This window comes from Bidens hawaiensis, unplaced genomic scaffold (assembly GCF_021521415.1).
Source record: "Bidens hawaiensis isolate Kalapana, Puna unplaced genomic scaffold, B.hawaiensis_p1.1 tig00048139_1, whole genome shotgun sequence".
In the NCBI taxonomy this organism is placed as follows: Eukaryota; Viridiplantae; Streptophyta; class Magnoliopsida; order Asterales; family Asteraceae; genus Bidens; species Bidens hawaiensis.
In genome coordinates, this window is record NW_027498612.1 from 58472 (window position 1) to 72369 (window position 13898).

Here is a 13898-nt window from a genome sequence, read left to right on the forward strand (position 1 = left end):
TACGCGCAGTACGCAAGATGTTCCCGCAGGAAAAACCTCCCAATGGTGAAGTACTCTGCCTGTTCCCGCAGCTGCGGATACAAGCCATCAGGGAAGGCTACCTGCGCAGCAAAGCTACACGCACAAGGCACTTAGCTCTCATAATAATTCAGTAATGTCACCTGAAGAAGGAATGAGCAAAGCCGGGAATACTCCCGCCCAAATGAGCCAGTCCGTACGATACGGGAAGATCTTTTGTACTGTACCTGACGAGGTATGGACAAAAGATCTGACCAAAGATACGACAGCTCACTGACAACAGTATGACGAGCAGCACGCTCTTGTACTGTATGTCACTATTAGCCGCTGCCTACTCACCAACCTGTCGGAGGACGTGCATAGCCTGCAGTTGGTGGAATAGGAATAGTACACAGCCGGCCTGGTCACTATCAGCCGCTGCCTACCCACCAACTACCAGCATGACATGTGCGTAGCCCACAGTTGGCAGAACAGGAACACTATTCAGCCGGCTGTACCTGCTTGGAAACCTACCTTCGGCTATAAATACTCCAACACCTTGGAATGGTATTATCCTATCTTGTATCTTATCTTATATCTTATACCTGATATCTGCTCTAGTCATTCTCTTAATATACACTTATATTCAAGAGCAATCTAGTCTGATTCTCACGCCGGAGGGTGGTCACAAGGAGGTACCCCCCCCTTCTCAGTGACGAGCTCACGGTGTCTGTTTTGCAGGTTATCAGAAGAACCATCTTTGCCGGATCTAACCCCTCGTGGGAAACATCTATTTAACCCCCAGGTTATCAGAAGAACCATCTTTGCCGGAGCTCACGATTAGTGTTTCTTCATTGGCGCCATCCGTGCATAAAAGCTAGAACTTAATCCTTTTCAGTTTTCTCAAAACTTCTGGAAAGATGGTTAAAGTTACTCCGGTCCCAAAACCGAGTGACCAAGAAACCCCGGTAACCACAACCCCAGCTACTGGGGGGAATACCGGCGAGTACACAGTTTTTACGAACACTACCCCGGTTACCCAAGCAGGGGCAAGTGCAGTAAATTTTACGAACACTACCCCAGTTACCCGAGCTGGGCCGAGTGCAGTAAATAATATCTCCCTGGGATTCACCGATACCCAGTTAGAGAGACAACGAACGAGGCTCCCCCGCCAAACACTCGATGAAGTTAAAGCGTGGGCGGAAGCACGTCAAAAAGAATTCCAAGCTGAGTTGGATGAACGCTTACGTTCACTCCAACAGGCTGATGAATTCGTAGAGTACGTGGATGATGATTCGGAGGAATCCGATAGTGACGCAAACCCTCGTCATAGGGCGAAAGGGAAGCGTAAAGAAACGAACTCCCAACCGAGGAGGCATTCTGGAGAAACCTTCAAACCAAAAAACGCGGGTGGAAACCCACGTGACTTCTCCAAAACATTTACACCAACTGCTGCAAAGGCGGGAACGTCCAAATTTGCAAGGGACATTGCGGAAGCAATCGCCCCGAAAAGTGCCAAACAGATGTCCAACATCGGCACTTACGATGGTATATCTGATCCAGACGATCATTTGAACAGGTTCATAGCGGGGGCAACCGTCAGTAGTTGGACGGAACCTACGTGGTGTTACATGTTCCAAATGACGCTTGTTGGGGCAGCTAGAGCGTGGTTCGATAGTCTACCGGTCCACCACATCTACGATTGGGCAGACTTCCAGCAGAAGTTTAGCCAACACTTCAGCCAACAAAGAAAGTATACCGAAGAGCAATGGACAATCCTCAATTGCATTCGAGAGGAAGATGAATCTTTGCTAGACTTCATCACTCGCTTCAACTCAAAGAAGCTAAGTCTGGGTAATATTAGCGAAGATCTTGTTCGCGCTGCTTTCATCCAGGGCGCGAATGACCCAGAGTTCATCCGCACCTTAACGGGTAAAGATGGCATGCCATCCACATGGGATGCCATCATGACAGCAGCTAAACGCTTTGCGGAAACGGAGAAGCAACTGGGTAGAGATCTCCCCCAGAGCACAAACCTCTACACCCAGAAAACAAAAGAAGACAACGTCCTTACCGCCCGACTAAACAAAAAGCGGAAGCTAGGCATTTGGCAGTCAAGGGTAAACTTTGACACCTCATCCGGCTTGCAACATCGGTTAGGCGGAGGGGATAACGTACAGTCGAACCAGAACAGATGGACGCCACTCACTAAAAGCGTCACAGAGATATTCGCCACTGAGAAGCTCCCATGGCCAAAGGCTCCAATAATCCGACATCGTCACAATGCTGATCGGAGCAAATACTGTGACTTTCACAGGAAAAAAGGCCACAACACTGAAGAATGCACAAACGTGAAGGACATCGTCGAAGCATTTGTCAGAGATGGGACGCTCGCGCACCTCGTGGCGTAACGAACGCTGAGCAGGCTGATGCGTGTAGAACCCCAGTTGGAGAAAACACGAATAAAATTGCAGCTTCAATGTTGGAGACTACATACTGCGTAAACAACGAGATCCCGAACCAGGTGCATATCGGCTCGATGGCACTCCCATCCCAACAACATGGAAGGGAGCTCAATTACACAGTTTGCATGTAGATCAATTCCAAACTTGTAAAGGCCCAGAGCCACTTCTAATGGAAATGATTCTCCTTAGAACATTGATGCTGATAATCTTACATTTATACTTATGAACTTTCCACACTAATATGCCGGTCTTCACCGCATACATAAGTGGGGAAGTCGTTGCTTGTGGAAGGCGGCAAAACTAGCATAAACACAAAAAACGGCAAACCTTCACGCAGGTCAGTCATAGGTAAAGTTTGGTCATCCCACTAAATGAAAGTGCCGGTCCTAACCGCACAAATCATGATAGAGGAAACCGAACTAACCTATTGACAACCGCGCGTCGAACGGTTAATTTATTCAAAACACTGATGCCGGTTTTCACCGCATAAATAAGTGTAAAGAAGTTGCTTGTGGAAGGCGGCAAAACCCGCATAAACACAAAACGGCAAACCTCCACGCAGGTCAGGTGTAGGTAAAGTTTAGCCATCCTACTAAGTGCAAGTGACGGTTTTACCCGCACAATCACGAACGAGGAAGCAAAACTTCAACCTATTATCTACCACGTTCAAAGGTTAACTTACTCTAAACACTTAGAAAATTTCAAAGGAAAAGACGAGGAAAACTTCCACGCAGGTCAGATATAGGTAAAGTTTAGCCATCCTACTAAGTGCAAGTGACGGTCTTATCCGCACAATCACGAAAGAGGACGCAAATCCTTAACTTATTATCTGCCACGTTGAAAAGTTAACTTATCTAAGTACTAAAGAAATTGCTAAGTTAAATCAAAATATGTGTGAAATAAACAAGGCATTAGCAAATAATCTTTATTCCATTGAAATTCAAATATTACAAAGATTGCTGGGTACATACCCGCATACAAAAGAAGCTATACAAAAATAAAAATCTACTCTAATGGTGGAAAGGGATCTTCAGGATCAAGCTTCAGGACCACTTCCACTTGAACCCGCACCATCAGTAGAGTGTGGCGGTTCAAGGAAAGCTTTAAGGATAGCTAGCCCATCATCAGCAGCAGCAACTTCGTTCACCTTCTCCACCACCGGATGCGGGAAGGCGGCATACTGATTCACTGCTTGGTCATATACAGCTTCAGTATCTACATCATACAAAGGGAAGTTGGAAGGCGGGATGCCCTTCTCAACGAACCCTAGACCAAGCAGGAAGCCGGCCTTTTCCCCATCCTCATGAGAAGCGTTGAGGGCTGCGCTCATAGCATCGTCATAAGATGTATCCGTGAAGACCCGATGCACAACCTACAAAAAGAAAATGTGTCAAAACCTTTTCTAAGTACAAAGAAAAGCGTAAAGACATTATGAAGTTAAGCTTACCTGCGACAACGCTTCTCGTAGAAGCCATTCCTTGGCAACCAGAGCCTCCTGGAGGGCGGCTTGAGCTTGGTTACGGGCGCGTTCGGCTTCACTTTTGTTAAGGTTGGCGAGCAACACTTCCTTAGCAGCAGCCTCTTCAACGCCCTTTAGCTTCCGCTCAGTGTGGTCAAGCACGCCCCTCTGGTCCAAGATCTCTTGGAGCTTCTTGGCGTCTTCCATAGCCAAGGCATCATGAGCCTGCTGGAGCCTCTCTAGCTTGGCTTTAAGCTCCTCGTTCTTAATACGTAGAGGCTCAGCAACAGCTTCAGCCTTGGTGGCCCTCTTAGTTGCGTTCCGTGCAGTTTCCTTAGCCAGCCGAAGCTGTTCGTTAACAGCTTGGGCAGCCTTGGAACGGGCCTCGAGACGGGCCTGAACTTCAACTTCAAGGGCCTTGAAGGCCTTCTCCTTTTCCGCAGCCACTGCGGTAAGCCTCTTGTTCTCCTCCCGGACAGCCCGCGCCTGAGCTACTTCTTGGATACGAGCTGCTTTTAACTTGTTGTTTTCACGACAAAGCAGCTCGACGCGCGGCTGCATCCGGGCCAGGAGAATCCGAAGCTCATTGGTTAGCCTACCCTCCTGGTAGCTAGCCATTGCTTCCCCCAACGCACCACTGGGAGCTGCGTGACGAGCCCACTCCACGCACTCCACAGGCGTGCGAAGGGTTGTTCCTCGGCGGATGTTCCATCGTGGAACATACACTTCATTGGAATCCGACACTGCAAAAAACAAAAAGGCAGTTAGGAAAAGATGATATAAAAAAAGGCCAAAAGAACCCTACGCACCTGTAGGGTCGACAACAGGCCGATAGCCGCCAAACCCATCACCTGAACCCAAGGGAAATCCATCCAAGAGGTCAGGCAGATGGGAAGGAGGCAGAGGTTGGCGAGAAGCCCCGAGCATACCTGAAGGATCGGCCGTAGTTGCCGACGTCGGAGGAGGCATGGAGGCCGCCGCGGTAGAAACCAACGGAGGTGAACTCACCGGAGGTGAACTCACAACCGTGGTCGCCGCTGCGGAAGAGCCCGCAGAAATAGTCACCGCCGGCTCAGTGAAAGATTCAGTAAATATGGCACTGACAGCCGGCGGAGATGTCATCACAGTTGGAACAGTTGGCTCAACTGGGTGAGCAACTGAACCAACTGAAGCAGGCGCAGTCGCCTGGGTCACCGCCTCAGGTAGGTTGACCAAGCCTACCGTCATGGGTCCGGAGGTGCTCCTCCCCGCTCCACCCTGGAATGCGGTAGCATCCACGCCTGCACAAAGAAGATATAAGTATAATGGCGGAAAGATATGAAGTTAAAAGTAAAGGAAGTTTGTACTTACGGGTTTTCTTGAGCCTAAAGGTGCGAACAGGCGGGGACGAACCCGATGGAGCCGGCCTCTTCACGCCGCTCACCGTCGTCGTTCTGGGCTGCTCGGAGGTGACAGTCGTCTCAGCCTCCGGAGCAGTGGTCTTATCACCACCAGGGTTCCCCGCCACCTCCTCGCTTTCGGTCTCTGAATCAGACCGATTCACCGGATCGGCAGTGGAGGCAACCTTCGCCTTCCCCTTCCCGCCGGCAGCCTTCTTTTTCCGCACCAACGGAGGACCATCTGCGGATTCCTCATCAGAAGACAAGATTAGAGGAATTCCAGCAGAGGTTTCAGCATTGAGAGGTCGAGGGTTGAATAACTCCTTACCTGGCCGCCTGGCGCTCAGGATCTCGTGGCCTGGCGGGTAGGCCTCCACGAACCGATCCACCGTCTGTTCAAGGATGGGCAACTCGTTCTCATCTAGAGCACGAGTACCCATCCGAGCGGGACCATCACTCTCCCGCGGCTGCAAGAGAGACTGCAAGTCGTTTCCCTCTGAAATAAAAAAAAGAAACATTTAGAAGAAAAACCTATATCAACAAAGAAGACAGAGCATACCGTAAGGGACAGAGTTCAAACCGTATTCGAGGACGATGGGAATCTGGGACGCCTCCTTCCACACCCGGCTCATCCCAAGCATCACCATCCCAGACTCCGCAAAGCGGTACACCGGAGTCTGGATCCGGGAGATCTTGGCGAACCACTCCGCTTCCTGGTGGTTGAGGGCGTGAAGGGCGGGGAGTGCTCTCCCATTCTTAAAGGTCATCGCAAGGGGGACGACGCGAGCGGAGATATAAAAAAACTCCCGCTTCCACGACCGAAGACTGCGCTCGGTAGCGCAGATCTTCAACCCCTTGATCCGATTGACCAAGGTGTACCACCCCTGGATACACCTCCAGGAGTAGAAGGTCATCAACCGATCTACGTGGGGCTCCACGCCCAGAATGAGGCACACCCACTCAAAGTGGCGGATCTTGGCGATCGCCATCGGGTGTACCTCCGTCAAATGCACCCCGTGCCTCTCCAAGACACGGTATACAAACTTCGTCAATGGGAACCTGAGATTCCCATAAACGAAGAATGCAGCGTACACCCCTATCTTGCCCTTGGGGGCATCGTACACCGTCTGGTGTGGCTCCGGAAACTCAGGCTCGAACGGCTCGAGCATGAACTTCTGGACGATATACTGAAAAAGCTTAGTGGGAAGAGCACACTGGCATTCGCCAGCAGTGCTCTTATCGTCTTTATCAGACGTAGACGTCGGGATCTCGACGTGCACGTCAGATTCCTCGGCAGCAGCTTCGAAATCGTGAGTAGAAGACATGGTTTGGAGGTAAAGAAGAACGATTTCAGGAGAATGTTTGGCAGAAAGTATTCGCCGGAAATCGTTTACAAGAAGAGAAGAGTGAAGGTGTGGATTAAGATGCACCCTCTCCCCCTTTATATACTCATCGCAATTAATGCGATGAATTTAATGCGGAAGAGAGAGAAATCACAGGTGCAATGAAACTATGACACGTGGCAAAGAGCAAGCTGGCAACAGCTGTTGAAAGGACGCGTGCCATTAATTTCGCGGCCACGCGCCCGAAAAATCGCGCCCACGCGCCTGAAAAAGCGCCTGGAATGACCATATACTGTCACGTCGCCATAACTTCCTGCACGTCCTGATACTGTCAGAAGAAACCGTCGGACGACGTTTCAACAGTTTGGACTGTTTTCATCCTTTCACCAACTCTTCGAATTTCAAAAAGATTCAAAAGTAAGCGGGAAAATACCCCTTACCTTGGCAACCAAGAAACTATAAGACAGGTGCGAGTACAGTGTTAAGGCAAAACCCTTCACATACTTAGCACCTGCAGGGAGTTGAAGCCAAGAACACCTCGGCAACCAAGTAACCATAAGACGGGTGCGAGTACAGTGTCAAGGCAAAACCCTTCACATACTTAGCACCAGCAGGGAATTGAAGCCAGGCATACCTTGGAAGTAAAGTAACTATAAGACGAGTGCGGGTACAGTGTCAAGGCAAAACCCTTCACATACCTAGCACTCCGCAGGGAATTGAAACCAAGAAGGATCTTCTGAGCAGTGCTTGCGGAAACGGGAATAACATCCCCGCATAGCGGGAACGTCGAGAACTAGATTGGTTGAACCTCGAAGATGGAATTGGTTGTTTAAACATAATTGATCACTATGTTCAAAACTACCAAAACCTCATGGAGAATCTACACAAGTGGAACTCAACGCTCCTGACTTGCGAGGAGGTTACAGACCTACCCGCATCACACCCAAAGATCAAGCAGAAAAGTCGGGAATTTCTGCACATGACATTAGGACTTCCGCGGGAAGAATCCCCATGGAAAACCTTAAAACTAAAACCTTTTCAAAACCCCTTGTTTAAGTCCAAAAGTTCACCTCACTTATTAACAATTCATGAGAAGAACATTGGACTGGGGGGACTTGAAGAGGTAGGTCCCAGCAGAGCCCAGTTGGACCCGCAAGACTCACCTTGAAAAGGGACGTCTGCGCAGTTGAACCCGCAAGACTCCTTAACGGACGTCTGCGCGGTTGAACCCGCAAGACTTAAAGGGACGTCTGCGCCGAGACCAACTGGATCCGCATGACCCACCATGCTCAGAGACGTGACGTCCTTACGCGCAGTACGCAAGCTGTTCCCGCAGGAAAAGCCTCCCAATGGTGAAGTACTCTGCCTGTTCCCGCAGCTGCGGATACAAGCCATCAGGGAAGGCTACCTGCGCAGCAAAGCTACACGCACAAGGCACTTAGCTCTCATAATAATTCAGTAATGTCACCTGAAGAAGGAATGAGCAAAGCCGGGAATACTCCGGCCCAAATGAGCCAGTCCGTACGATACGGGAAGATCTTTTGTACTGTACCTGACGAGGTATGGACAAAAGATCTGACCAAAGATACGACAGCTCACTGACAACAGTATGACGAGCAGCACGCTCTTGTACTGTATGTCACTATTAGCCGCTGCCTACTCACCAACCTGTCGGAGGACGTGCATAGCCTGCAGTTGGTGGAATAGGAATAGTACACAGCCGGCCTGGTCACTATCAGCCGCTGCCTACCCACCAACTACCAGCATGGCATGTGCGTAGCCCACAGTTGGCAGAACAGGAACACTATTCAGCCGGCTGTACCTGCTTGGAAACCTACCTTCGGCTATAAATACTCCAACACCTTGGAATGGTATTATCCTATCTTGTATCTTATCTTATATCTTATACCTGATATCTGCTCTAGTCATTCTCTTAATATACACTTATATTCAAGAGCAATCTAGTCTGATTCTCACGCCGGAGGGTGGTCACAAGGAGGTACCCCCCCCCCCTTCTCAGTGACGAGCTCACGGTGTCTGTTTTGCAGGTTATCAGAAGAACCATTTTTGCCGGATCTAACCCCTCGTGGGAAACATCTATTTAACCCCAGATTATTCGTAATCTGCCCGGGGTCGATTAGTGTTTCTTCAGAACCCATGAGAGAAACATGTTTAATCATTTTTACTGACTTGAAAGAGCAGTAGTTGTTGTGAAAGTACTATCATTCTCTTTTATTAAGAAAACTACAAAAATAATATAAACCCTGAACCCTAGCCGATCACTTCATCTTCTCTGGCACCATCTCTTGTGGCACCGACACTATAGTTGTAACCGTTTTGAATAAGTTTACGGTTTTTAAGTTCCTAACCGCATAATGCAAGTCACATATTTCTCGAAAGTCGTTATTTTGTATGTTTCGTAGTAAATGACGAGTCAAGCGAGCGAACACGTACACGTATTTTATCCATTGTTTTGAGCTTTATAAGTATAACAACGTAATAGATATTATTAGAAAATATTGTTATTAAGTAGTGATTTATAACGTTTTAATGCATTTTTATGCCGCCCGAATGATCTTCACCCCTTTTGATCCATTTAGGTTTTAGTTGATTGTTTACTTTAGCTTGACCCATTTGACCTGTTAAATGTTAAAAGTCACAATACAATATCTCGAATTGATTCTTCATAAGTAAACGGGTCGAAACTCTATGTTAGCCATGAGGTTGCAGCACCATGCAACACCACTATACCAGAAACATCTTCAAGCACGCTTCCACAAGGTGCTCACCTGCACTAAGTGGCATTATAATTTCATTTAGAGGGGAAAAATGTTAATATGTAACTTTAGCTTGAAAATCTTCCAACAAAGGTATTATAATCTAGCACTAGAACTAGAGTGGTAATTAAATCGGTAATTCAATTTTGAGGGGGGCGGGGGGGGGGGGGGGGGTAATAATGTCAGGGTTAATGGTCAACACTTCTTGTACACATGTTGAAATTTTCATAGATAATTAGTGTATCAAATATGACTATGAAATTATATTATTTAAGGTTGTAATACTACCAAAGGGCCAAATACAAGGGTTCAAGATTTTAAATTCACTTATGCACTAAAAAATAAAGAATGCATCAAGGAATTAAAGGTAAGAATTGGGATTAAAAAACACACCTTTCCAACATCTTCTTTACCTATGTCACAAGATCATATCCTACCAAATAAAGAGCATTAAATCAGGACTCAAATAAAAATGGTTCCTTTTGAAGAAACTTCTGAACAAAATTGTTCAATCATGTGTACAAACCAGTAAATTCAAATTATTTAAATGTTTAGCTAAAACTCAAAGATATATGTACCATCTTCAGATTACTAAATTTCATGCCTCATATATGGACTCAAATTCAAGTTTAACCAAATTTAGTTATTACATTATTTCATAATAGAAAGATCGATTACATTGCAGTCCCATCCATACGTTAACGAATTACATCACGTCATGAAAAGTAACTAGCTATGGACACAATTCAACGAGGAAATCATCAAGATCGTGTACTTCTATCAAATCGTCATAACCATGTGTACTACTTGTAGACGAAAATACCCCTGAAGATACCATGTCCTCACAATCTAATCCAGATGACATCATAGACATAGGTTCTGATGGATCTTGTGAGTATCCCATGAGTGGACTACATGGAATATGATGATCTGATGAAGAAACTTGTTGTTTGAAAGGACCAAAGGAAGGAAAGCCTTCCTTAGGTGTATGTTTCATTGGTTGGAAACAAGTGCCGACTTTATTATTCGTCATAAGCTTATTTGATTCGAAATTAATTAGGACCGATTTATCTTTAGGGTTAAGAGCTTCCTCAATGATTTGAGGAGCCCTTTGTAGATTATTGCAGGTATGGAATCCATATAATGTTATCTTGTACTTTGGTGGCTCGTCATTGGTCTTTTGAACTTGTTTGGTTGCTTGACACCCTTGTTCAAACTTGTGACTGCACCTATAATAGCTCCTGCATAGTATAGCAAAACATATAAAACTTCATGAGATTGAATCAAGTTGAAATAGTTGCTAAACTTTTAACACTAAAAAAATTAGAAGTACAATATGGTTTGCTAAAAGATTCAAGTTGAATCCATAAAACTACCTTTGGTGTTTCGAATCAAGAACCGTTTTTTGACCGTACTTTCTCCAGGCATATCCATCATCACTCAAAGTAGAAGTAATTATCGTTTTTGTCGAAGCATTTTTTCTGCATATGCCCAAATAAACTAATTAGTAATTGCTAACAACAATTTGTTATATATGTGTATATGTGTACAATCTCATATGTAACTCAACTTAGATCTAAAACTATCCGTATCACATGACATACATATATCCTAAGGATAGTACTATGTATATATACTAATTAAAAATGTGGTACAACACAAAAATACCTTCTTTTGTAACATCCTCTTTTTGTTTTTACAGGCGCCCTAGTTTTGATGCTTTCATTAGAATCTTCCGACTTTTGATCGTCCCATGTAGTTGGAGCACTCACATCATTAGCTGGACTACTAGGAATCCCATTAGGGTTAGTAGTGGTCAAGATCGAAAGGGTGTTATCGAACATCCCCAAGATCTGTACAACTACACCGTTGACTGACTTGAGATCAGATTCAATCTTTTCTGGACGACCAATCATTTCACAAAGCTTATTGGTTAATGTTTGGCCTTTGGTAAGCTCTTGAATTGCTTTGATCCTATTGCTTGGTAAACTTTCAGGCCAAGAGGACTCCATAGTCCATACAATATCTGGTTTTGTGAGATCTAGTTGCAAGATAACACAACGCTTAACACGTCTATCAATAATATAGGAATTAGATAATGTTATTTTTGTAATTAATAATTAATATTTTTTTGTTTTTTTCATAAACAAACAAGTGGAATAAAAATTCTAAAAACACGAAATTGGAGAGTGGATTCCACGCACGCGCTAAACTAGTGTAATCCAAATAGGTGAAGACAAGGATGTTAATACACGCGTGTGCATGCGGGTGGGTAGATTTATATGACGTCAACCCTCTTTTTATTGTGACGTATGCATGAGTAAATGACTACAGTAGTCATTTGTTTCTTTTATAAATGCTTGTAGTTGAGGGACAAAACTGTCCATTGAAAGAAAAACCGGACATCTAACAAAGATACACTAGCATACTAAACTAACTAGAAATATAACCATCATGCCCGTAAACGAGGTTAATAACATAACGTTGGCCGGTCTTAAAATCTCAAAATTGATCAAAGGGTGTTGAGAGACGGTCTAACCATATTTACACAGGTTGTTCGGTGGCCTCCGTGGTGTGGAATGCTTTGAGCTCGTGGTATAAGGTTCCTTCGCCCTTTTTGCCTTCCCGGTTAAAGGTATTTTAGTGTTATATTTGAATGCGGGGTTAGGAGTTCGGGAGAAGGAAGTGTTCCACGAAATCATGATAAATGCTTGTTGTAGGATTTGGAAGACCATAAACAACAAGCTTTATAGATAATATTATTAGCAATATTAAATCATTGGACTTTCTTTGGTTCAAAAATCGTAGTGTAAGCTATTAGATTGGTCCAAGTAGAATTAATTTATTTTTATGTAAGTTGGTTTGTGTTATTGGTTCCACTCCGAGTTGTGGAGGGGGGCGTTGGCTTCGGCCTTTGCTTATAAAAAGTACACGGTTCAAAAAAAATCATGTCTTTATTTAATGTATTTAATTTATTTAGATCAAAGTGGGTAATCATATTTTCTAGATGTGTGTAAGTTAAACGCTTAGTCGCAACACATTTGATATTTGAAATTATGGATGATAATGAAGATAATGAAACCCGATATCAATAAAATTACTAAATATTAAGAAGGATATAGTGTCGGATAATTGAGTATAATATTACTTTTGAATTTTTTTTGATATATATGAAACGAAATATATGAAACGAATATGAGGCTTGATTATATATTATTATTTGAATAACCTAAGTCAGAATTCTAAATACTGGCAGTAACTTTCCATTTTTTTTTTACTTGAACTGTGCTTTTTTCTTTTCTTTTTGCCTTTTCAAATTAAGATTTAACATATTATGCGTTTTAATTTGTTAGAATTTTAGTTACATAGTTTGTGGTTAGCGATTTTCAGGATGGAATTATTTTAAGAGCCCACAATAAAATTTACCCTGTAATGAATAAGCTATGTTATGATATACTTATTTTTTGAAACTAGAAACTATGTGATTATAAATAGTAAAACGAGCATAGTTCAAGTAAATTAATAAACATCACATATAAATCAAACATTACACATGAACAAAGATAGAGTTAAATAGAAGTTTGTATTATGTATATGAAATATATTGTGAATATTAATTGTTTATTGGATTACATCGAAACAGAAGGCAAGCGGGCAACAAGCTGCGCCGCTACCCCTTTATATGAAATCAATTACAAAATATGTAAAGAAATCAACCTTCGATTTGCATGATACAAAATTGATTAATTAACGAATCATTGTTTAATGTGTTTACTTGTTGTAATTTTATTCGATAGATTAAAAGTCATTTTTTCAAAATCCCGGCCGCTAAAAATATCAAAACTCTCTTGGTTTTAAAACTAGTTTGTCAGTTTAAACCGGTATTTTCAAAAAAAATAGGCGGTACGATGTTCTAGCAAACCACCTAAAAACACCGAGCTTTAAATACTTACAGAAATCCAGTATAACCTGTTCAATCGATCGATACGTATCGGTTTTTAAAACATTTCTTTTGAGCTCCGTTTGTGCCTTTTGGGTTTCATTTGTGCCTTTTAAACTCCATTTATGCCTTTTGGGCTCTATTGTTTATTGGGCTTCGTTAGTGCCTTTTGGGCTTCCTTTGTGTATTTTGGGCTCCCTTTGTGTCTTTTGGGCTCAATTTGTGCATTTTTGGCTCCGTTTATGCCCTTTTTTCATCGTTTGTGCTTTTTGGGTTCCGTTTGTGCCTTTTAGGCTCCCTTTGTGCCTCTTGAGCTCTTTTGTGCCTCTTGGGCTTCGTTTGTGCATTTTACGCTCCGTTTGTGCATTTTAGCTCCTTTGTGCTTTTTGGGCTCTGTTTGTGCATTTTACGTTCCCTTTGTGCCTTTTTGGCTCTTTTGTGTCTTGCCTTTTAGGCTCCCTTTGTACCTTTTGGGCTTCCTCTATGCGTTTTAAGCTCATTTGTGCCTTTTGGGCTTCTATTTCGGACTTCTATTTCG

General features: G+C 44.0%; 1 protein-coding gene across 1 annotated transcript; it reads right to left on the reverse strand.

Annotated features, from left to right (window-relative positions):
• Nucleotides 1-9830: 9830 nt before the first annotated feature.
• LOC143597348 (putative WRKY transcription factor 70) lies at nt 9831-11456 on the reverse strand. The gene is made up of 3 exons (XM_077075868.1): nt 11089-11456; nt 10794-10901; nt 9831-10658 (listed from the first exon to the last, which is right to left on the reverse strand). The coding sequence occupies exons 1-3, from the start codon at nt 11430-11432 to the stop codon at nt 10154-10156; spliced, it is 957 nt and encodes a 318-aa protein (XP_076931983.1). The 5' UTR covers nt 11433-11456; the 3' UTR covers nt 9831-10153.
• Between the last annotated feature and the right edge of the window lie 2442 nt (nt 11457-13898).